Genomic DNA, 24,949 nt, shown 5'->3' on the forward strand with positions numbered 1-24,949 from the left:
ATTATTATCGTTGTTGTTACTATTCAGTAAGACTCAAGTATTCTCTTGGCAGGCTCTGGAGGGTGTGGCCCATGTAAATAATCAAATGATCACTCCAAATCTTTAAACAACTCCTGGTCATGGCTTTTGAGAGCCCAGAGGAGTGCTAGGGGCATGGGAGATTCCTGAGTAGCTGAGGAGGTGATGGAACAGCTGAGAAGCCTGTGGACAGAAATGTAGGAAGTGATGACTAAACGTGGCAAATAGTTCACCTTAGCCTTCTGTTTTAAAAAGGAATAGGATAAAAGTAAAATTGCAACCTTACTTTTCCCATGAAAACACTGGGAAAGCCAGGCAGCATGGTAGATTTGGAAGGTGTCTTAAATATACAGTCCAGCATCCTCAGGCCACAAAGGTACCAAGGAGGAGTTAATCCCCAGTGGTCTGGCCAACTTCCTTCGGTGAGCTAGCAGTAGAGCTGGGATGAGAGCTGCCCTCTCGTCCCAACCCAGGCCTTTTCCCCTGTTTCTACCACTGGAAATGTTTAGGATTAATGTTTAACTGGAGTTAAGGCCTGGTGCTGACAGGAGACTAAATCTGCAGGAGGCCAAACATCATCTTGGCTTACAACCAAATACATGTCTCCTCTCTGCTTTCCTGAACGTGAAGCTCAAATTCTGGCAGGTGGTAGGAGCTGTCTATATCAAGCGGCACATGGAAACAGACCTTGAGTGCTCAGGTCCTGAAACAGAACACCCAGAGCTTCAGAGCTACTGTCAAGCAAAGTTTCCTTCCCAGGAAATTTCTAAGGCCCATTCTTTACAAAACATAAAATCTCTTCAGACCCCATGCGCCATTCAGAAGAAGTCCTTACCCCACCCAGACTACCTCAGATCCACACAGAGAACCCAAACCCAGCATGTGTTTGCAACTCATTTTGAATGGGAAAAATGGTAATTGTTCCAAAAGAAATTCAGCTACTTACTGTTTGGAGTTAATCATCAAACTAATGTTAAGTCAGTTTCAGCTCAGAGGTTGGAGCTGTTCGCTGTTTCCCAACAGCACCAAGACAAAAATCTACAGTCAACCCTCTTGACTAAGTTAAATGTTTGAGTCACAGAATCCTTGGAGAAAACAGATCCAATGCTATCTCCTTCATCCCCTTTGCCCCAACACCACTACAAGCTCTTCAGGTTAAATACATTTAAATGACTCCCAAAAGAGAGTAGAGATCCTCAACCCGCACAGCACAGTAGAATCACTTGGAAAGCTAAAATATTCATCCCAGGACCTACTCCAGACCAATTAAATCAGAATCTGAAAAATTTTAAAGCTCTCTAAGAGTTTGATTGTGTATCCAGGATTGAGAACTCCTGAGTCACACTTTGGCTCAAGGACCTGAAGGGTCAAGGATTGAACCAGAAGTCACCACTGTGGTGTTTAGGACCATGAACTCTGAATTAAAATTAAAGAGGCTGAGACTGGGGTTCAATTCTGTCTCGACCCCTTGTCAGCTGTATGATCTTGAATAAGCTTCTTAAACCATTTCCTCAACTATTGATGGTAACAACCTGGTACCTTCTTCATAGGACGGTTTTGTGATTTAAAAGAAAGGAAGTATGTAATGCATTAAAGACAAAACACAGCAACACTCAAATGTTAGCTATTGCTATTACATATAACTCACTTCTCCACTCACAAGAGTTGATGAGGATTTATGCTGCTCTACTATTAAGATTGCTTTACGGGCTTAGATCAGTGATTTTGAGTCTAGCCATGCTTTAGAACTACTTGTAGAGCTTGTTAAAATGAAGATTCTCAGGTCTTACCCAAGGACCCCAGGGAATCTTGGGTATGGCACAAGTATCTGGGTTTTCCACAAACTCTCTGAGGGACTGCAATACAGAGTAGGCACTGGGAACCACTGTTGCTGGGGTATCTTCCTGTGACTAGCATCTTAAGTCTATTGAAGGACATAATTTTGCTACCAATTAGATCGCTGGTTCTGTCTCCAACGGTGATGTCATATTTCAAGTGAAAAAGAATGGAAACCAGAAACGAAAGACCTTTCTGAGGTCCTAGGGCTACCAGTTGCCTATATTTGCTCTAAGTGTCTTGAAGCCGAGTTCAGGGGCAAGTTAACCATGAAGCTAATGAATTACAACTCCCATTGTAATTAACGAAAACCACCATCCTTTTTGATTTAGTCTTCCTCTAATGTAGTATTGGAGTGGCTGCAGGCATTTTTCAGATCCAGCCGTGAAGTTGAGTGTGAGAGGCATGCTTTGTTTTAGTTTGGTGGGATATATTAATGTGGTTGGCATCACTTTCTCATGTAGGTGAATTCCTGCAAACCAACCTAGTATGGAATTGCCTTCCAGAAGACAGTGTGGTGATTCATCAAGGATCTAGAACTAGAAATACCATTTGACCCAGCGATCCCATTACTGGGTATATACCCAAAGGATTATAAATCATGCTGCTATAAAGACACATGCACATGTATGTTTATTGCAGCACTATTCACAATAGAAAAGACTTGGAACCAACCCAAATGTCCATCAATGATAGACTGGATTAAGAAAACATATATACCATGGAATACTATGCAGCCATAAAAAAGGATGAGTTCATGTCCTTTGTAGCAACATGGATGAAGCTCGAAACCAATATTGTGAGCAAACTATTGCAAGGACAAAAAACCAAACACTGCATGTTCTCACTCATAGGTGGGAATTGAAAAATGAGAGCACTTGGACACAGGGCAGGGAACATCACACACTGGGCCCTATCATGGGGTGGGGGGAGGGGGGGGAGGGGGGAGGAATAGCATTAGGCGGCACGCCTAATGTAAATGACAAGTTAATGGGTGCAGCAAACTAACACGGCACATGTATACATATGTAACAAACCTGCACGTTGTGCACGTGTACCCTAGAACTTAAAGTATAATAATTTTTAAAAAGTGGTTAAAAAATAAAAAATTGCCTTCCAGAAATATTCTTGAATTATTTTCTTGTTCTAAATAACCCACTTTTCTAAATAATTTGGAATTCGGAATTCTATAATCTCTTACTTAAGTAAGGCCCCAGTAATTCTATAAGATTCTGGCCTCACAACTCCTAGACCTACTCCCAGGCATATGATTTAACTGCAACGAATCCTTCGGAATCAAAGCTCACAATTTGAATACCTGCAATTCAACTTGATAGTTATATGCTCTTCAGCAAGTTATTTAATCTCTCTGTTCTTCAGTGTCTTCATTTGTATAAAATGTTAATACCACCCTCCTCACAGAATCATGACAATTACATGAGACCCTGTAGGTGTAGTGTCAGAAATATAACAGAGTCAAACATATGTGAATTCTCTTCCAATACATATGAATCTAGTCTGAGTATAAATGTTATTAGAGAGTGCCATACTAGCTTTGTATGTCTCAGAGTGTAGTACCCTGAGAACTTGCATTAAAACTGGGGACATGAGAGAAGGGAAATAAGGGGGTCTATTTAAAATACTCCATGTCCAGTGAACCTGTTTCTGGATACAGGATGACCCATTGGATACTCAACAGCCCTTCAGAAACCCCTACTGAAGTTGAAGGTCGAATGAACTTCAGTTCCCTCCCAACTCTCAAAGATTTTGGATCTGTGAATTTGTAACTTTCTCATTCAACAAACTCTTTGAGTACCCACTTTGTGCAGGGATTGCACTAGGCACTAAGGACACAGAGATGATTCAGATATTTCTGTCCTTGAAAAGCACACAGCTTAAAACACATAACCAAATAGAATATGGTAAGTGCTGAGACAGTGCCTGCTACTCTTTTTAGACACCACAGGTGGGAGGGTTTCTGGAAAGCAATAAAGTAGAATACAGAATTGAGTGTGGAATGCTGAGTAAGAGTTTTCCAAGTGGCAATAAGAGAGAAGGACATTCAAATCACAAAGACAAAAGGTATGAAGGCCATGACTTATGCCCTTGTGCTTTCTCTTCTTTCTCCTCAGACAAGCACCTGGGACAGCCACAACCACCCCAGTCCATGGCCAGAATGTAGGACCCAACCAACAGAGAGAGCCAGAGGAGAGAGGGAGGCTGTCTCTGGGCTCCTCTTCAGCCTAGGAGAGGGAGAAACTGACAGGAAGGTTTAAAAGGAGAAATATACCAACAGACTTGAGAAGCATTAGTTAAACCAAGTCTGCTTTGTAGTTTAGCCTGCATTCTTCTCCCTTCTTGTATTCCGTGAGCACATCTTTGCATCTTATTTTGTTCAGAGAATTGTATAGCCTCCTTTTTTGGGAGGAGTAGGAAAGCTTAGGCAGAGACTGAGTGTATTTCAGACCCCATCTTGTCTTGATGCCTGTTGAACACTGGCCAGTATCTTTGGTGACAAAACAATAGAGGACCCAGATTCTCCACCTGCTTTTCCAAGGATCATAGGCAGAATCACAAGATTCTAAGGGGACATAAAAAGAGACTAAGGATGCCCAGAGAACAAACCTCTGAGTTTGTGGCAAAGGTCATGGTTGTAGACCTGTTCCTCCTCTTTCTCCTGATAATGCTACTGCTAATTATTATGGGGTATAGGTTGTTATAGCAGCAGCATTAAGAAATGTGGATAGAGCTTAAACCATATACAAGTCTATTTGGAAAAATAAACTTTTCTTTGAACTGGGTTTGAGACATCCCATGTCTTACAACCATGATGTCAGGGAGCCATATAAGGTCAATTGATCACCCAAAATGCCACATGCCAGATGATCTCTTTATTCACTACATCACCACATCCCATGGACCTCAGGGACACCACAGCTGCCAGGAAGGGAAGGATATGTGGAGATGGAGAAGGATAGTTGATATTTATAACATACACCACATAAAGAAAGAAGATAGAGGCTCTAGGGGCACCAGATTTCTGTCTCAAGTAAGAAATGAAATCAGAGGGGCTAGCCACCTATTAAAAATGCAGACACCAAGGCCCAGATAGGATAAGTGATTCTCCCAAGGTCACTCGGCAGCTAATGCAGGGGCCAAGACAGACCTCCTGAGCCAGCTATTCCCACTGAACAAGTGAGCTTCCTCATACTTCCCCAGGCCTGCCATTTTGACCCCTAACCATGAAGCTCACCTTGGCTATGATGCGGCACAAGGGAGCCCCCTCCTGGGTCAGGCTGAACAGGTTCCCTGTGGTGGACTCTGTGGTGTAGATATTGTCTGAGGCATCAATTTTTCTCACCAGTGCCTAAGAAGGGAGAGAAAAGTTAGCTAGTTACTCACCACCTCTACCCTCTGCTCATCTTAATGGAACACCAGTGGGCCTATGCTCCTAATAGCAACCATGAAATCTACTCCTGCCCCTAGCCACTGTCCCATTGTGAGGGCAATGAGGTTCTAGCTTTGGGAAAGGTATCAGTTAGGGAGAGGTCTAAGCTACATTTTAGAGATATGGGATAATTTCAAGCCCTTGGGACATAGGCCATAATTAGCCTTGCCCTAGTCCCTCAGAAAATCAGCTCCCAACATTGATGAGCTCAGCAAATACCATTTTGTGAATCTACTGGTTCTTAATGAGAAAAGAAACCATCAGTTAAATTAACAAACCATCAAATTGAAAACCAATGAGTGGCTATAGCTGTGACCAAAGAATTTGCTCATTTTGAATGGCTATTAGCCAATGGTGAACTCCAGCTGAGTGATGGGTTCAAGGGTTAAGTCAAGAGAAGTGCTTCACAGTAGTTTGCTGCTTGAGGGATATTTTTATTGGACATTTGCTCTCTCCAATAGCTTGCTGCTTGTGGGGGCAAGGCCAAGACGAAATAGCAACACTGGGACTCCTGTCAAAGGGTGGGTAACTAGGTGAGGAATGCTATACTCATCAAGGCTGAAGAACCTGAGGCTAGCGGTGAGAGGGTCTGGGAAGGACTGAACATAAGACCAAGAAGAGAGGTTCAGGAAGGAAAGCAAATGAAAGATTCATTAACAAAAAAGATACAAAGATTATTTCTAGAAAAGTTTAGCTAATTTCCGAGGGAAAGGTTTTCGTGTAACTTGAAACCACTTCATCATCAGCCATTTGCCTTGAAGCATGTGATTCATTGATTATGAAGGATTCCTTCCTGCTAATTAATACCAGTAGCTCAAGTTTTCTCCTAGAAAGAATGGATCTAGAGACTGAGAAGAGCAACCTTCAAGGGCCTCAGGCAAGAAAGTAAGACCTCCAGACCTGGGTGCTCTGAGCAGCCACCCATGCGCTTTCAGTTGCCAGTTTAAAACATTAAAATGAAATTTATTTTTAATTAAACACCGGTGTTATGGAAAAGATACTTAAGAGCAACACTTGGAGCACCTTAGCCTTTCTTTGCCTCAGTTTCCTCCCCTATAAAGTGGTGTAAAAATAAGCCAGCTGCAGTGGCAAGTGCCTATGAGTCCCAGCTACTTGAAGATTGAGGCAGGAGGATTGCTCAAGTCCAGGAGTCCAAGAATAGCCTGGACAATAGAGCAAGACCCCCATCTCAAATAAATAAATAAATAAATAAAATGGTGTAAATAACAATTTCTATCTTTTAAGGGGGTTATGCCCATTTTTTAAGGTTGTCAATATATATAAAGGATTTCTAAAGGTAGCTGCCAGGTGGAAACTAAATAAAATTGTAAGCAGTTATAATTTTGTGATCTTGTGCAGTTAAGCTCCCTACACTTTGGTTTCCCTGTTTGTAAAATGATTAAAATTAGGAGGTTTGAGGCTCAAGGTAAGTGGCTCTCCCTTTTGTCTTCTTTATTCAAATTTATGAAATTCCTCACACATGCACAACGTGCTAATCTAGATATAGCAGTCTGAGATAAAATGTGTCTTTAATCAAACTACATTAAATACAAAAATTATGCTTTAAGTTTTGATAGATGCCTCTTATTAGAAATTCAACAAAATGTAAAATTAATAACCAAGATTTGTCACTACAAATCCCTGTAATGATCACACTTCTTAGAATTCTTCCCACTGTTACCGTAAGCAGCTACACATGTGATATTAATGCTCACATGAAAATGCAGATTTCATATATTGGGGTCCTGTACCTAAATGATAATTACCTAATGTTCCTGATTAGTGTTTGCACTTGAAGCAAATTAGCATTACATTAAACAATTCAAATCCAATGTCTTTTGCAATCAGCTGCTAATATTAGACAATTTAAGTCTGAGAATAATTTCATGTTAATGTCTATACACATATATACAGTAATTACACCTCAGATATGTCTCAGTGAATCAGATCTCTGACAAAGAAAAGTTGTAAGCATCCTTTACAGTGTAAATCTGGAAAGATATGAGATCAAAGGCTCCACTGAAATCTTCAAGGCCCTAAATATCACCATTTGTCAGAGCTGGAAAGGACCTCGGAAGTCATCTGTCCAATCTTCATTTCATAGTGGAGGAAACAGATGTAGACTTGACTAAGGTTACCTATGTGGTCTAGGGAGGAGCTGGGCCCTGACCCCTCTGAATTCGATGTCCGATTTTTGAAGGTCAGGAAATCCATCTCCTTCAATGTAGGCAGGGTCTCACCTGGACTAGTGGAGATTGAAGCCTCAAGGTAAGGCTATTGTCCAGCCTCATTAGCAGTTTTTGCCAAATAGGGGAGTGGGTCTCCATCCTGGCTTCCCATTCCCTTCGTATCTAACACTATGTGTTGGTAACCTAAGCTTGTGAGTGGGGGCCTTGCAACTGCCCCTCTGGATATGCCCTGTGTTCTTGCCAAGGCCACACTTGCCCTAAGCTACTCCTAGTTATAATTGAGCACAACATGACTGTGTGACAGGGGACTCCTCCAACAGGGGACTTTGGCTTGATTCCCTGTCTGAGTCTTTTCCTTCCTCCTTTTCTTTCTCAGATGTCAGACCTGCAATATGGCTTTCCATGCCTGTTTCTGCTTCCTCCTCTGCATGCATCATAGGAATTTCTTATCTACTCCTACCTTAGTATCTGCCTCAAACTGACACAGTCTCTACAAATCAAGGTGTTTTTGTTTTTTTTTTTTTTCAGGAAATCAAGAAGACATTGGAGAAGTTTCAAAAATATGCCTCACTCAATATCATGAGAAGAGTGGTGAAAGACTGAAAAAAATAAATAAAAGAAGATAGGCTGAGGCTGAATGACAAACATTTTCTTAAAATGCATACTAGGTAGATATGAAACAAAAAAATAAGATCTTAAAAACCAAGGAAAAGGGACTAAAAGGGGGCTAAGGAGATGCTTGTAGTTTCACTTCTCTGCATAAGGAATTAGAAAAGAAAAAATGTATTTTTCATTGTCTGTCAATCTGAAAAAGAGAGACTGCAACCCAGTGAAATCTATCAGAAAGGAGGTAAACTCTCAAAAAGTAAACTGGCATGAGTTCCTCAGAAGGAGCCAGGAAAATATTGTGAGACCTCTCCCTAAAGTTTTGGATAGAAACTCCATAGTCAGACGTAGTAGAGTAGCTCATCTGTGCAAAGGGGTTACATAAAATGCAGATAGCATTGACAGGATGGGGTAGATTAAAGATGGCTACAAATTCTTTTCTACTTCTTTTACAGAGACATCTCTCTATGAGTTCTAATTCCCCTTCCCTTGAATCTGGTCTTAATGCCTTGCTTGACCAATAGAAGCCAGCATTTGGCAGAAGTAATGTCCTAAGACTTCCAAGGCCAGGTCATAAAAAGCCTTGAAGCTTCCATCCAGGCATCTTGGAACTTGGAACACTGTTTTGGGAGCCCTGAGCTTCCATATCAGAAGTTTGATAACTGAGAATGTGATGCTAGAAAAGCCATGTGTAAGATCCTTATCAATACTCTCAGCGGAGGCCAGCCTTCCAGCCATCCCCTCCATGGCACCATATGTGTGAGTGAATACCACTATCTAGTACTCTTCAAGCCATCTGCCAGCTGAATACCACATCTGTTGTTGCTGCACAGAATGGAAGAATCACTTAGCCAAGCTCTGTCCAAATTACTGACCCTTAAAATTGTGAGATATAATAAAAGTAATTGCTGTTGGGTTTTTAAAAAATATTTTAATAATAGAGTTCGGAATACAGGAAAAGACCACAGAGCTCAACATGAACTACTTGAAAGATTACTGGATAAACCGTCTCAGGGGAAAGTTTTTGGAAGTGAGGATGCAGTATTTCCTTTGTCTTAACAGAACATGCTGGAGAAATGCATGAATTAGGACTCTGAGGGAAGGCACAGAAAGATTGGATGTACTGAAGAGAAGGTAGACAAAATAATAATTATATCTAGGTTTAGATGAGCTGTTGGTCAGATGGGAAAATACCTCCTAAGTGGGAATATCCAATTTAGGAACATAAATGTGGATAAGATATCTTAGAAATAAAATATTTTGACAGACCCAAAACTTAATTGATTTCATTTCTCTCAATCAGGGAAATACCAACATCTAGATTAGGTTGTTGGAAAAACAAAAGAATGTGTCAGAAAGTGAAGGGAAGTAAAAGCAGAAAAGTAGCTCAGATCCGGATGCTGCATTCACTCTGTGAGTTAGAAAAGGAAAGACACCCACATGAGAAGGAGAGTAAATAGAAATTTAAATGAGTCTTTCTAAAGGGAATGGAGGATTAACAGAGGGAAAGAGAACACTGGGGGCAGAGTTCATTACTGCAAAAAAAAAAAAAAAAAAGAAGAAGAAGAAGAAGTAGCAGAGAGAAATCCTATTAAAAACTGGTATATTCAAAATCTATAGGAAGATGCTATTCTGAGAAGCCCCTGGCAGAGGTAGTGACCCTCATGTACTCAGAATTCGGGAACATCAAGAGTGGCCTCAGTTCAGGTATCTGCTGAGGATGATATTCAAATGCAGCAAATGTGGAAACCAAATGGAAACTCCTTCCAGCAGATAGGGATCGTAAAGTTTAAGCAAACCTCTTGTAAAAGGAGACAATAGCCCTCATGATACAGAACTAGAAGAGAAGTACTTGTGTATCTTATGTCAAAATAATTTTTTCTCATTTCACCCTAAAAACATTTTAAAAAATATATGACCCCTTGCACATTTTAAATTTGACAGCTAAATTTTTTTTATCATAAGTTTAAAAAACAAAGTTGGAAAGAATGTGATTTCCAGAAAATTGCAATGTTGATGTAAAAAAAAATTATTACATCACTCTTTCAAATGTATTCAATAGATTCTAAATACCAAAACAACTTGATGCCATCATCATTCACTTAAAAATACATGAATAATCTCTTTTTTAACATTCTGCATCTTTCATTACATTTGTATTCCAATTTCAATTTTCCTTCAGAATTTAATGTAATATATTTAAGTTTTAAAGTGTTTTATTGATCACCCTTATCACACTTATCATTAAAATTTGAAATGTTATTTCCTGTTACTATCAAGCTCCTTGTTAAAAAAAAAAAAAATCTTTTCTTGGTTGAGGATTATTATCAGCCCAATTGGTCAAATGGAATAAATATATTATAAGTCTTGATAAATAACTGTAAGTTATAAAAATTTTATTTTTAAAATAAATATATCTCTAAATGAGATGAATGAGGCTTTTTATCATTTTTAGGATAATTCATTTATGTATCAATGATTGAATATTGACTTAATGCTATATTTTTAGATGTAAACTCCAAAAAATCTTGTTCCCATAAATCAATAGAGGGGAATGAGAGGAGTTTGTGTACTACAGTGTTTTATCCCTTGAGTCACCTTCTAACTTATGTAATCACATAGCAATCTATCATCAAACACTATCTTTAATAATCTGGCAGCTGATAACTCCTCTAAATTGATCTTCTTCTAAATTGACAAAAGCAAAGAATTGGAAAAGATTTGACTTGCAAAAGCATTTGTTACACAATCATTAGAGGTGTTCATTTACTTTCTCAATTTCTGGGAAAAATTCCAAAAGTACTTTTCCAAGACTTATCAAATAACTATTAATTACAACCATTACTTTTTCACTTAAGAGCACCTTGAGTCACCTGAATTATTCGGAAAGGATTGGGAAAATCAAAGTATTATTTATTTCATTGTCAATACAATTTTTAATAAAATATTTTTGTTCTTCAAATATGTTTTGTTGAAAGCTTGAAGCTCCAGCTTTTACTTACTTAATTTATGAAAAATACCCACCCTATAACCTAATTGGCAAAGACAGTCCTTTGAGTCAACCCAATCAGCCAAGTCAGAGTTAACTTTTTCTCAATAAAGACCTGACTTCATTTCTATTTAAGAAATGTTTCACCAGGCATGGTGGTTCATGCCAGTAATCCCAGCACTTGGGGAGGCCAAGGCAGGTGGATCACGAGGTCTAAAGATCAAGACCACCCTGGCCAACATGGTGAAACCCCATCTCTACTAAAAATACAAAAATTAGCTAGATGTGGTGGCGTGCCCTGTAGTCCCAGCTACCTGGGAGGCTGAGATAGGGGAATTGCTTGAACCTAAGAGGCAGAGGTTGCAGTAAGCCGAGATTCCGCCACTGTACTCCAGCTCGGTGACAGAGCAAGACTCCGTCTCAAACAAAACAAAACAAAACAAAATTTCTATATGTATTTCAAGAAATGCAAAAACCTACTCACAAATAATTATGAAGATCATTCTCTATGGGAAAAAACATCCCAAAATTGTAAATATTAAAATAAATTAGACCTAAAATAAAATTTGATTTATTTGTATACGTTATAAAGCCAAGATAAAATAATTTACTGAATTTGTAATAATGCAAAGTAATATATAGCAAACATTCTAAGTTAATAACAAATCTAAGAATATGATTTAAAAAGCACAGTATTTCTTTAGTAAATAGGTACATATGTATTAAACTTTGGTGTCTTTAGGGAATAATTAAATAAGAACTGAGAATTTAAAAAGCATATATAATTCAATTAATTTTAGTAGCTCTCATCATCAAATTTTTCTATGTATTTAAAGAAAAAGAAAGGTATATACTGCTTACATCTAATTAGCATAACTGCTAGCAATTAATTTTTTCTTTTCTTAAGAGGCAATAAAAAGTAGTATAAATATTTCAGAAAATATTTTGGCAAAAAGACTTTAATTGTTAAATAATGTGCACCAAAATTTTTTTTTTAATGTAGAACTTATATCTGTATTTTATCCAATATACCTTGAAAATCTTGGTGGTTCTCAAAAGCATATTACAGTTACATTTAAAAGAATCAGTGTCATTAACTTTTAGTCTTTGGCTCTTCAAAGATACTTTTTTTCCAGCTAATGTCACATCCTAGGGATGAGTGTGAAAAATAGCTGAGAGAAATTGCTTGCATTTAAATATGTGTCCTAAAAAAGCAATTTTTAGTGTTTGATGTATCCTACCAGTGTTTTCTTTGCTTTGGTTTAAGGAGAATGTCCCTCAAGAACCATGCACTATTTGAGAATAAACGGATGGAAGGGATAAAATAAATTGAAAACTTTTATAATCATCCCTCCAACCACACACATACACACACACACACACACACACACACACACACAACAATATATCTGAATTGAGAAACTGCTCACACTGGGAAAAATATACAATTTTTTTTTTTTTTTTTTTTTTTTTTTTTTTTTTTTTTGAGATGGTGTTTTGCTCTTGTTGCCCAGGCTGGAGTACAATGGCACAATCTTGGCTTGTGGCAACCTCCACCTCCCGAGTTCAACCAATTCTCCTGCCTCAGCCTCCCTAGTAGCTGGGATTACAAGCATATGCCACCATGCCTGGTTAATTTTTTTATATTTTTAGTAGAGACAGGGTTTCTTTATGTTGGTCAGGCTGGTCTCGAACTCCCGACCTCAGGCCTCCCAAAATGCTGGGATTACAGGCATGAGTCACCACACCCGGCCAAAATACACAATTTCTAATGGCACATTCAACATAAATATGTATAAAGCATGGAAATAGTTAATGGAAGCCTAAGGGTCTTAATGGTTCATGAATGAAGGCTTTTTCTTTGCTTGATTCTCCACTCCCATACCAAGATTTTTGCATGGCAAGGCAATATACTGTAAAATTTGGGATGGGTAAAGAGTATGCCTTTTGGAAAATAATAAAAAGCCTATAAAAAACTCAGTATATTATTGGGAAGATCATTTTTAAGAAAGAAAACAAATGAAAATTGAAGATCTGGAAATAAGATTTCCTTAAAACTATATGTGCTTGCATTTCTCCTGGGAAATCTTTAGGAACCTGGGGAATGCAGTGCATTTGAAATGGTTTGAAGACTACTGGTCTGTCACTTCAGGAAGCCCAAATCAATGCATGCTGGAGTGGCAGAAACAGTGTTTTCAGGGAGCTAGAAATTAAGATGTTTTGAATATGCTGAATGGGAAAGAATGCAAATCAAGCAAGTCCTAGTAAAGAAGCTGCAAATGCCTGACTTTGCAGGAAAAGGAAACGGTTCAAATGCCCATCAATGAGAAAGGAGGCATTCTTTCCCCCCATATATGGTAAACATAGTACCACAATTAACCTGTAGTGGACTTTTTTCCCCCAGTGGGTGTATGTTCACAAATCTTTAGACTGAAATAAACTGACTGACATCCTACCAAGGCTGCCAGCCAGACCGTCTCAGTCACCCATCTTTTTTTTTTTTATTATTGGCTATAGATGAACATGTATCTGTTAAGGCCTTTGGCAACCCTAAGGATGGCATCCTGGGACAGCAGGTTGCCTGAAGTTCCTGGAGTTCTATAGAAATTGAGGATTGGCTTATTTTAACTTTCTGAGAATATATGTGTAGTGCTGTGATAGTATTATGTATCCAGTATTAAGGGCTTTTTGAACCCTTTTAATTATGGTTGGGAAAGACTAGTACAAATTGAGAAGTCCTGAAGGAACCCCACCCATTATTGAAGACACAGCCTGGACTACAGCTACTGAAGGAAACTCAACTCCCCACACACCGGAAAGAGGTCCTCCTCGCTGAGATGAACAGAGTATAAAAATTGAAGAGATTGTACTAACCTAAGAATTTGGGACTTTGGATTATTCCAAAAGTAAAAGGATTGAAATTTGCTTCCTATTATATTTCCCACTCTCCCACTGAGCAGCTTTTGCTCAGCCATGTTGCCCAATATAGGTAAGTAGAAGCTGCAATGAGATTAAATGGCAATACTAAGATAATCCAAACATACTTGTCAGATGACAAACATAAATATTTCCAAAATTTTAATATGCTCCTATTTTAAAGTTTTAAAGTTCCCTGGGAAAAAATAAAGTAAAAGAAAAACCTTAAATTCTTTTCCTCTAGGAATAATCAAAAGTCCCAGATTCTTAGGTTGATACAATCGCTTCAATTTTCATACTTTGTTCATCTCAGCAAGGAGGGCCTCATTCCAGTGTGTGGGGAGCTGGGTTTCCTTCAGTAGCTGTAGTCCAGGCTGTCTGTACAACAGTGGGAGGTTCCTTCAGGGCTTCTCAATTTGTACCAGTCTTTCCCAACCATAATTGAAGGGGTACAAAGAACTCTTAAGTCTGGGGTGAAGGGGGTGGGGAGATTTGTTCCTCTGCTTGAACCCACATGACTTCTTAGTGCTAAAAGAATGTTTCCTGAATTGCATTTCCTAAAACACCCGCATCTCAGAAGAAGTAAATAGATGTTTTAATAATATTTTTTAAACCTGTGAGCCTGAAAGTTGGGAATATATTGCTTAACATTCTATAACAGATACTGTTCTAGTCATTAGAGATACATGAATGAGCAAAACAAACCAAAATCCCTGCCTATGGAAGCTGCAGGTCAGACAAGAAATACTATAAGTGCGTGAGGACCTTCTGGAAGATTTGCAAAGCAGAATGGCACATCATAAGACAAATTTTGATGTAAAGAAATAGATTTGATTTCATTTACATCAAGACAGTACAAATGTAAGATCCTGGTATAATTACTAACATCCTAAGGAACAATATTTGAGTCACTAGTTTAAGAAACACATGCTTACAACACTGAACACAAATTACCCTGTCTTCAGCCAATATATCTCCTGATGTCACTGCTGTCCTGTATGGAAACTTTCTAATGTAAAAAGAAGCCAAAGATCAGCCAAAAATATATTATAAGCATGGTAGACTCAGCCCTTAAGAGGGACATGGGACACGCTGGCAGGGAAGGGGGAAAGCACCAGGAAAGGGGGTTATCAGAAAGAAAACTAATATGCAGATGAATGGAGGACAACACTCTGTGACTACACACCCCACTCCCCTACTCCTACCGGGGTGGAAGACCAATAAGGAACCCATTCTAACAAAGCAGGAGCTGGTCTGCTCAGCTTCCAGGCCAGGCATCAATGAACCAGGTGGTCAGACCTGGCATTAGAGCAGGGGACAGCTGGGGAAGTAGAAGCACCAGATCAGGAATTTCACCCTGAATATGGTCAGAATGAAGGAATAGCAGAATGGATCCAACTATACAGCCCAAAGGCCAGGGAAGTAGGCTCCAAGCAAGCCCAGGGAGCTTTTCCCAGGCTCTTCTGACCTATAGCATCAAAGGTATCCTGCCTCTTCGCTGCCTCATAGAAAACACTGATGACTAGTTCCAAACCCAGCTGGCTTTCATTGACGGTTCAGCTTAACACCGCCTTTTTGTTAGTTTGTTTGTCTGTTTGTTTTGTTTGTTTTTTTGAGATGAGTCTCCCTTTGTCACCCAGGCTGGAGTACAGTGGTATGATCTCGGCTCGCTGCAAGCTTCGCCTCCCCCGCCTCCCAGGTTCACACAATTCTCCTGCCTCAGCCTCCTGAGTAGCTGGGACTACAGGTGCCCGCCACCATGCCCAGCTAATGTTTTTTGTATTTTCAGTAGAGAGGGGGCTTCACCATGTTAGCCAGGATGGTCTTGACTCCTGACCTCGTGATCCGCCCGCCTCAGCCTCCCAAAGTGCTGGGATTACAGGCATGAGCCACCGCGCCCGGCCCTTTTCAGCTCTTTTAATTGAACCTGGCACTTCCAGGAAAGTGGGCACAAAAATGGCATGAAAAGCAACAGCCAGCACCTGTACCCCTGCTCAGAAGTTGCTCCAGGCCTCCCTCCCCACCACTAACTCCAATATTTCTTGCTCGTCACTCCCTCGACCTTTTTGCCCATTTTGGTCCCTGTGTCCCTTGCGTCCTTCTGGACTTGATGGTTGATCACTGCCTGCCCCTGCATGTGACTGTCAGCACCGGCTCATCAGCTCCAGGTGCCTGCCCCAGCACCCCAGCCTGTGGCCCTTCCTTCCCTTTGTCCCTGTCAAGACATGGAGAGTGGCCCTTGAGGACCTTCCTGTGGTTGGGGTGGGGGGGTGATAATACTCAGGGCCAGCTGCCCTGACATGGGGGCCTGTGGAAGGAGTGGGGATGAGGCAGGACCAGCATGTGAGTCAAGCCAGAAGGGCCTGCGCCAAACCAGCCACACTCAGGAAGGAGAGAAAGCAAACCCTGGGCTCAGCAGAGAGGCTGAATTTGGAGAGGAGCCGACATGGAAAGAGATGTTATTTGTGGTAGGCTTTTATTTGGTGGTGGGAAAAGAATGGCAAATATGTAACACAATATTTCTGTAACTATAAATAACCATAAATACCTTTCATAATGAAAACCTTATGGAATCTGCTTTACTGGGAGGTTTTTAAAATAGCAAAGGGCAAGGGAGGGAAATAACATGTATTTAACCTACACTATGTGCTAAACACCTTCCATATGCCTTTGCTTAGTTCTCAAAATTTTCTTCTGGAGAAGGTTTAACAATTTATACAGGAGGAAAAAGAGGCTGAGAGAGGTTCAGGAACTTAACCAAGGCTCCACGGTGAACCACAGTTTGAAAGTAGATGCTTCAGGCTCCAAATCCCTCCCTCTTTCTGGAATCAAGTACAAGCCTGCCTAGAGGCAGGGGTTAGACTATGTGATCTTTCTAGATTCTTCTTTGTTGCCAGGATTTCTAGAATTGGCTTATTCCCTGCAGGTGCCTCAATTCTTTCAGGATAGTAAGGACCCATTGGGTACACTGTGAACATTAACTCAACAGAGAAGATTGAGGGTGGTGGGAGTAATACTGAAAGTGTAATTGGGAGATGCTGGGCTCTTCCACCATCTTGCTGTGTGACCTTGGATAAGCTTCTCCCCACTCTGGGCTCCAGTTTTCACAGCTGGAAAATGCAGAGTTGGGTTAGGTGCTTGGGAAGCCTTAGCTTACTGACAGTTTTGATTCACAAACGCTGGAGTTGACTTCGGTGGTTTGAGTAGGATGTTTCCCACTAAAGTCCACATCAGTATCTTCCCCAAGCCTGACTCAGCCCCTCTTTCTCTCCTTTCCTCCAAGGGTCCACACAAGCACCCCTCCCCACAGCCCAGCCTGCACTGACCTGAACCTCCCGTGTCAGGGCCAGCTCCAGCAGCTGGCCAAAGTGCTGGCCCAGCATGCTCAGGGTCTCACTCACGCAGGCCTTCATTGACTTCAGGACATGCTCATTCTCAACCTGAAGGCACCTGAAGAGAAGAAACCATGGAGTGGGCTAATGGAAGGGGCATGTGGTCAGCCCAGAAATGTTGCAGGGTCCAGAGCTGGACCTGCTCCAAGCCTGGTGTGTGGTGAAGACATCGGCAACTGGGAGTCAGAGATAGAATATTCCACAGCTGGCTCGCCGCCTGGTCTCTTAGTGTGCAGAGATGTGCTGGCCTGAGATGAGGACTACCAGTCCACATTACCAGGAAGAAAGGCCATCAGAATGTGGAAAATGTATACCTCTGGGCTTCTCCCTGCAGAATCTGCCATCACTGCAGCCAGGGTCTATCTTGTCTGTGATGTGGGGGTGGGAGATGGAGGGGCAAAAAGCTTCAAAGGGAGGTGCCAAGTGCCAGGTATTGCTAGTGAGCACTGTAAAGGTGGATGGCAATGCCTGTGGCCCTTTAAGAAATGGCTGCCTAGAGTGTGCAGAAAGTCTTGAGAATTTTCTTCCCAGACAAGAAAAACAGAGGGCGATCAGGTTCAAATTTACCCCTGTGGCCTGACAGTGTTCCACCCAGGAAAGCAAAAGACCTCAGGGAGCTCAGGTTTTATCTTCAGGATACAGGCTCTGGGAAGGGTGAAGAAAAATGTCAACACACACCTGGGTGTGCATACATGTGAAGCTGAGTTTGTGTACATATCTGAGTATAAACATATGGATATTTATGTGTGTGAAATATGGAGGAGAGAGTGTGAGTGTATTTCTGTGCTGGTCCAAGCATGTGTTTATATATCTGTGTATGAGAAAGTGAGTGTCTGTGGGCATTGAAGTCTATGTGTATGTCTGTGTAAGGGTGTGAGTATCTGTTTTCACCTTGCCTTGACTTTGGGGACCTGTGGATCTTCCCAAAGCCATGGAAAACCTTTTCCTTGTTACCAACTCCTAGAAAATCCTCTTTCTTTCTATGCCCAGGCCTCTCCTCCGCCTTTTACCCTATCCCTAGGGCCTGAATATGGGGCAGAAGATTTCAAGAGAATATTTTAAGATTTCTGACAAAAGTCAGAAAAAGAAAACTCTGAAACCACCACCAGGCCTCCCATTCCCATTCTCCCTCTGGGAGAAGCTACCAGCCCCTTCTCCTGCCAGAAGTCGGGCGGGCAGACCCTTGGAGATTCAGGGTCCAAATTTACCTCTCTGTGACTGCCGAGAGCTCTGAGCATTTCTCCATTAGCAGTTTCTCAATCTGTAGAAAAATAAGTCCATTTTATTCAACTCAGTAAGCATTAACTGAGGACCAACTGCTATGCTGAGCACTCAGGGGCATTAAAAATGAAGAATCAAGTAATGTGACTTGGGGAACAGGCACTTAAAATATAACACAGTGTGATACAGGTGGCAAAAGAGATCAGGGTAGGCTGCTTCGGGAGTATAAGAATATGAAACTGAGCAATTATTTATGCTGAGGAAGCTGGGAAGCTTCAGGAAAGAAGGGGCATTTAAGCTGGGCTTTGAAGAATGAAGAGAAGTTTTAATGCCTGCAAAGCTGAGGAAGAGAAAGTTTGAGGCAAAGGGCAAAGCACTAAGGTGAAATGAGAATGACGAAAGAGAGAATTAATAACAAGGGAGATTTTTAATGGTTCACTTTGGGCTTTGAGAAGAAGATTCAAAGTCATGGGCTGTGGAATCAGAAAAACTTAGATTGGACCCTACTTATTATACCATTCACTGTGTAACTGTAAATAAATTATTTGGCCTCCTAGAACTCCTGTTTCCTCTATAAAATAAAGGTAATACTAACATTTTTAATCAATTGCTTTAAGTGTTTTGCATGTAACAATTAATCTAGTCTTCACAACAACTTTATAAAATAAATTATATTATTATACCTTTTAGGATGAAGGAACTGGGACACAGAGAAGTTAAGCAACTTGCCGAGGTCCACATAGCAGAGCTGACATTTCAACCCAAGCCACCTGGCATTGAAGTCAATAAATTTAACCACTGCACAGCTTCTCAAAGTAGTGGCACCTACCTCACAGGTTGTGCAAGTTAAATGAGATACATGTTTTAAAAAACACCTAGCACAATGTCCACCACATAGTAGGCACTCGGTAAAGGTTCTACTCTCTTTCTTTCCTCCTTTACTGGAAGGGGATAAAGGCCTCTGGAGCAAAAATGGTTCAGACAACATATGATTCAAACCCACTCTTCTCTAAAGCATCCTGACTTCCAGTTCCCGCCCACTCCTATCCCAGGGCAGCTGACCTGGCCCATTTCCTTCGAGGAGTTCCTGCTGACAGCACTGTACTCGCTGACCATGGAGCGGGCATGGCAGGTCAGACGCACGCTCATGCTGTGCACCCGTGCCCAGCGGTCCTGGGCCAGCTTCTGCCCGATCCTGCGCAGCTCTGTGCTGATGACCCAACCCCGTTTAAGCAGCAGCTGCAGGGGGTCTCCAGGGCCAGGGCCACCTGCCAAGATAAGGTCACCCTGTGCATCCTCTTCCAGGCTGATGGGCTTCGCCTGCAGGACGCACATGCACTCGCACTCGGTCATGAGCTTCAGATCTTCCATCCAGCGCTGGACTGAGTCCACCTGCATCAGGTGCAGTCTGCAACCAGGAAACAGCACCACGATGATTATCAACACCCCATGATTTCCAAAGGTCTCAATTCTAGGCCATCTGATATTTACTAAGCACCTATTAAATGCTCAACAGTGTTTCTCCTATTCATGCATCTTGATATTCTCAGTCCTTTCTCATTCTGTTCATCTTACAGATAAGTCTGAAGCACAAAGTTCTAAGGGCAGATGACCAGACTAATAAGCAACAGGCAATTATGTGTGACAGAGTAGCCAATGATCTTTACAATAAGAGGGAAATGGAAGGGTGAGGCAGGAGTATTGCTTGAGGCCAGGAGTTCAAGACCAGCCTGGGCAATATAGCAAGATCCCATCTCTCAAAAAAAAGTTAATGGCAATAGCCTAAATATCAAATAACGGTTATGCTAAGTGAGCTATAGTATAGCTATGATTATGTAGTATGAATTTGTTTAAAATGATGCTTTCCAAAAGTTTATAGCTAAGAAAAATGTGTGTGCTAATAAAGTGGGGAATGCAGTATGCAAAAATGGAAATGTAAACACACAATTATTATAATAACATTAGAAAGCTCCATCTAGGAAAACTATTTAAAGGAAACACATTACAATGCTAAAGGCTCTTAAAGGGTAATATAACTAAAGTCTTTTTCATCTTTTTAACTTTTCTCTAGTTTCCAAATTTTCTATAGTGAGCATATATATTACTTTTGTAATGGAATAAAATTAGCTTTATTTAGTACAACAGCATGAGAATGTAGATTAGTTTCTAAGATCTTAATCAAATAAAATGCAGTCTAAAATTCACTGAGTCAAGTAAAAGTCAGTAATATCAGATCATTGATAAAGCATCGTACGTTTGTTGGGTCCCTTATATTTCATATAAGTGCCAGGCACTGTGGGAAAAGTAGATACGAAGATATCAAGCCTCCACTCTCAAAAAGCTTTTGATCTGCCTAAAGAATCAAGATAAACTTACGAGAAGTTAAAAGATAATTGTTATGTGTCAATTAAAAGTAAAGCTTAAAAACAAAACTAAACTAAAAAGACAATAACAAATTTCACCATCATTTCACAACAGAAGACATGCATAGCTAATGACTAAGGCTGAGCGCAAGTTCTTTTGTCTTTGGCTTGACACAGTATTCTGATTAGTCTTTCTGCTGCTGATCTTACCTGCCTCAAACATTCTTCACCTGTCACCAGCTCATTCACTCATCTAAAAATATCAGTACCTACAACATGTCAAGTATTGTTCGAAGACCTAGACTGTAGCAGCAAACAAATAATCACTTCTCTAGCGAATGTTACATTCAAGTGAGAGAACAGTCAATTTTCAAAATAAATGAGCAATGTATGTTGCAAGTAGCAAGTGCTAGGAAGGAAAAGAGAACATGAAAGAAGGCTAGAGAGTGTTAAGGGTGGATGGGGGAGTAGACCTCGCAATTTAAAATAAGAGGATCAGAGGAGGCTCATTGAGAAAGAGACACTTGAGCAAAGACTTGAAGCACACGAGGAAGGATGCCATGTGGATATCTGAGGGCAAATTGCTCCAAGGAGAGAGATCAGTAAGTGCAAAGGCTCTGGAGGCAGAAGTGTCCTGAGATGTGTGAGGAATAGCAAGGAGGCCAGAGTAGCATGGGAAGAGTCAACTGGGGTGAAAGATGAGTTGAGAGCAATGAGGTGGGGGTTAGGGGAGTAGATCCTATAGGGCTGTGTTGGACAAGATGGGGACCTGGCTTTTATTCTGAGTCCGTATAGCAAATAAATGGCACCAATGAGGCCAGCCTGGTGACGCAAAGGTATCAAGTAGGGTTGAAATTATAAGGCAGACTCCTGTTATCAAGGTTAAAAAATCATGTCTTCATGTTTACAGTTATTTAATGAGAAGGAGGAGGACTTTCTGGAATATGCAACCATTTGACTACAGGCTTTTACATGTAATTTTTAACCACAAGTCTTATGTTTAATTGTGAAATTGAACATATGATTCTTTTAGGAAATGCTTTTTAAATCATGTTTAAAATATAACCAATGATTTTTCTGCCTCTGCCTCCCTTCATGGAAATAGCTATTACATTTTGCAGATAATTTGAACGTATACATACATACGCATATGTATGTGAATACATACATATGCATATGTATGTAAACACATATGTATATGTTTATGTATACTATGTATACAGACACATACACAGAGAAAAGAAATCCATTAAATCCAAAATCACAGCACCCTACTGCCAATATATCCTTATGAAAACATATTTAATACATTAAATAGAATCACATCTCATATACTCTTTGATTGGAGACAACTTCTAATCTTCTGCATCTTATTATTATCCCCTTATATTTGCCCACCCCTGCCATTCTCAGCCAACTAACTTTAACCTAGTAAGAATCATTTTATATTTTTCTCCACACTCATGCATTCTTACACAGACTTTTATCTAAGTATATATACATTTATAAGGTTTTCTGACCTATTGCTTGTTTTATAAATATGACCATAATATATACACATCTTGCTGCATTTTTATTTTCTTACTTAACTTTGAAATCTTTCAAGTCATCCAGCAGAATCCTAAAACACTCTTTCCAATGTCTGAGCACTATTCCATATTGTGTATATTCCACAACTTATTAAGCCATTTTCCCATTGCTGGGCATTCACTTTTTGTTCAGCTCCTGACCTTTATAAACAATGCAACATTCATACCCTCATGCATATGTTCTGACACATCAGAACCTTAATTCTAGGGCATAGATCCCCAGGAATAGAATTGTAATTCAATAGATGTTGCCACGTTGACTTTCAAAAGCCCCAATGCTTCACATTCCCCCAAGAATGTATTTGGACTTTCTACATAGATATTGAAATATGTTTCTCCACTGCTTAAATCCTTCAGTTGAGCCCCACCAGACCACCATTCCCTGGATAAGTCAAAACTCCTGAGGCTAAAATGAGAGAGCTTCCATGATATCGCCACAGTCTCCCTTCCCACACATCTCCCTTGTCCATCTTCCCCAACTCCTAGCGCCCCTGCCACAAACACACTCTACACCTCAGATACATTCAACCTCCCTATTTCCCTAACATACCACTCTCTTCCACAATCCTCTACAGCCTTGAACACGCAGTTCTCCCTCAGAATAGAATCCTCCTTTCTTCTTCTCTACCTGGCAAGTTTCTACTCACCCTGCAAGACCTGGCTCTTATGTTACCTCCTCTAAAAAACTACAGCCAGAGCTCATGAGTTCCTCCTCAGAGCCCCTGCATCCTTCAATAGGGCACTAATAACATTCTACTGCAATTGGTGTGTGTGCCTGAACTCCCCAAGTCCCATGGGGAACAGTCTCTTGTGCCTGGCTTATTGCCAGTGTCTGATATATATCAGTTATTCAGAAAATGTATGCCCATTGATGAGTGGCCAAATGTCAGGCATTTATTGCCATAAGTCTGTACCTATGCAGAGACTTCATATGCCTCCATCACACAAGCTACCCAGAGAATGCCCTGAGATTGACACGATGGGAAAGGAGTTATTAAAGATGGAAAAACTGTGTTATTGTGTTCTAAAGACATAGAAATGGGAGGCAAAATGACCTAGGGGCTTTTAAGAGGCAACAAATGAACAAGTCACTTGCACACTGACTCATTCACTGCATAAGCACTTTGCAGTGGATATCTGTTACACTATCTTTCCAGCATCTTTTTCTCTCTCTTCTGTCAATCATAAAGACAAGTTTCATTAGCTACCTCTTGGGATGGCTACCAAGGCTGCAGCTTTTCCCTCTTCTTTGCTAAAGTCCCCTCCTCCCAAACACAGGGGTGATCCCTGGCCATCTGTGGCCACGTCTGGACTGTGTTAAAATGCCCCTGGAAACAATTGGTGCTTGATCCAGGGGTGGGCTTCTGAACCAAGCTGCACTAATCCAATTCCTTGCCCCAAATTGTGAAACGTAGAACCAAGGGTCATACAGACACGAATTATTGTACATGGGACATGTTAACAATGGCAACTTCAGTTGTTCAATGAGAACCTCTAGGATCACTTGGGGAGTGGACAGACAAGTCCAATAGTTAATTTCTATTGCTTGTAACTAAAAGAACATTTTCTAAGACACAAGTGCACAAATAACTAAACATAGTTGAGTTGGTGTTCTTCTTAGAGTAAAGGTCTGCTTGGAATTCCAAGAAGAGAACTCCCCCTTTCCACTGGAGATCAGGGGCAGGTGCCTGGAGGAGGTGGTCATACCCTGGGTAGGGTTTGTACTTGTCAAGACAGTGAGAGCATATTCCAGGGTGGGGGAGTGGAAGGGACAATAAGTAAGTCCCCTGCTCTAGAGTTGTACATTCTGGAAGAGAGGGAACCATGATAAGGAAAGCCAGAAAGGTACACCAAGGCCCTGACTGTGAGAAGCCTTCAGTGCCAGATTAGGGGTTGGCCATTTGCATTGAAAGCTCTGAGAAGATACTGGAGGGTGGCAGGGCAGGGGAGGTAGGGATGGGTAGGATTGGAAAACAGCCAAATCACAGCGCCTGGCACCACCACCTGGCTCAAAGGAAACCTGTGTGTTGGGGCTGCTCCCCGAGGAAAAGCTCTGGCATCCTCTGAATGGAGACACTCATACCCCTTACCTCTGGCCTGGAAGGGAAAGAACGAACACAACCCCAAAGCTGTGGTAGAGGTAGGAAAGGAGAACAAGGCCCTGGGAGGCCTGCTGAGACCCACAACTCACATTTTTGTCAAGCCCTCCACCCCAATGCACACAGGAGGTGTATACTTAGCTCTTGTTTTTAAAGCTATGTAAGAATTAAAAAGAAAGTGAGATTTCAGAAGCTGTGTTAATTAAACTCCTAATCGATTCAGCACTCTGCTAGTAGGAGAACTGGAGTGACAGAACTATTGATTTCTTCAAGCCCTGTGTGT

At 40.9% G+C, this 24,949-nt stretch overlaps 1 protein-coding gene across 2 annotated transcripts in view; it reads right to left on the reverse strand.

The window, feature by feature from the left end:
• INSC (INSC spindle orientation adaptor protein) overlaps positions 1–24,949 on the reverse strand; it is a 131,783-nt gene that overhangs the window by 46,607 nt on the left and 60,227 nt on the right. The window contains exons 2-6 of one of the 2 annotated variants that reach the window (XM_073023271.1): positions 19,678–20,023; positions 18,603–18,655; positions 17,329–17,452; positions 11,401–11,505; positions 5,108–5,221 (exon numbers count right to left, since the gene is read on the reverse strand). In XM_073023271.1, the coding sequence (XP_072879372.1) occupies positions 5,108–5,221; positions 11,401–11,505; positions 17,329–17,452; positions 18,603–18,655; positions 19,678–20,023 (742 nt within the window). The remainder of the gene's footprint in view (positions 1–5,107; positions 5,222–11,400; positions 11,506–17,328; positions 17,453–18,602; positions 18,656–19,677; positions 20,024–24,949) is intronic. The other variant, XM_008005910.3, reaches the window with a different exon arrangement.

Source organism: Chlorocebus sabaeus, chromosome 1 (genome assembly GCF_047675955.1).
Source record: "Chlorocebus sabaeus isolate Y175 chromosome 1, mChlSab1.0.hap1, whole genome shotgun sequence".
Taxonomy (NCBI): Eukaryota; Metazoa; Chordata; class Mammalia; order Primates; family Cercopithecidae; genus Chlorocebus; species Chlorocebus sabaeus.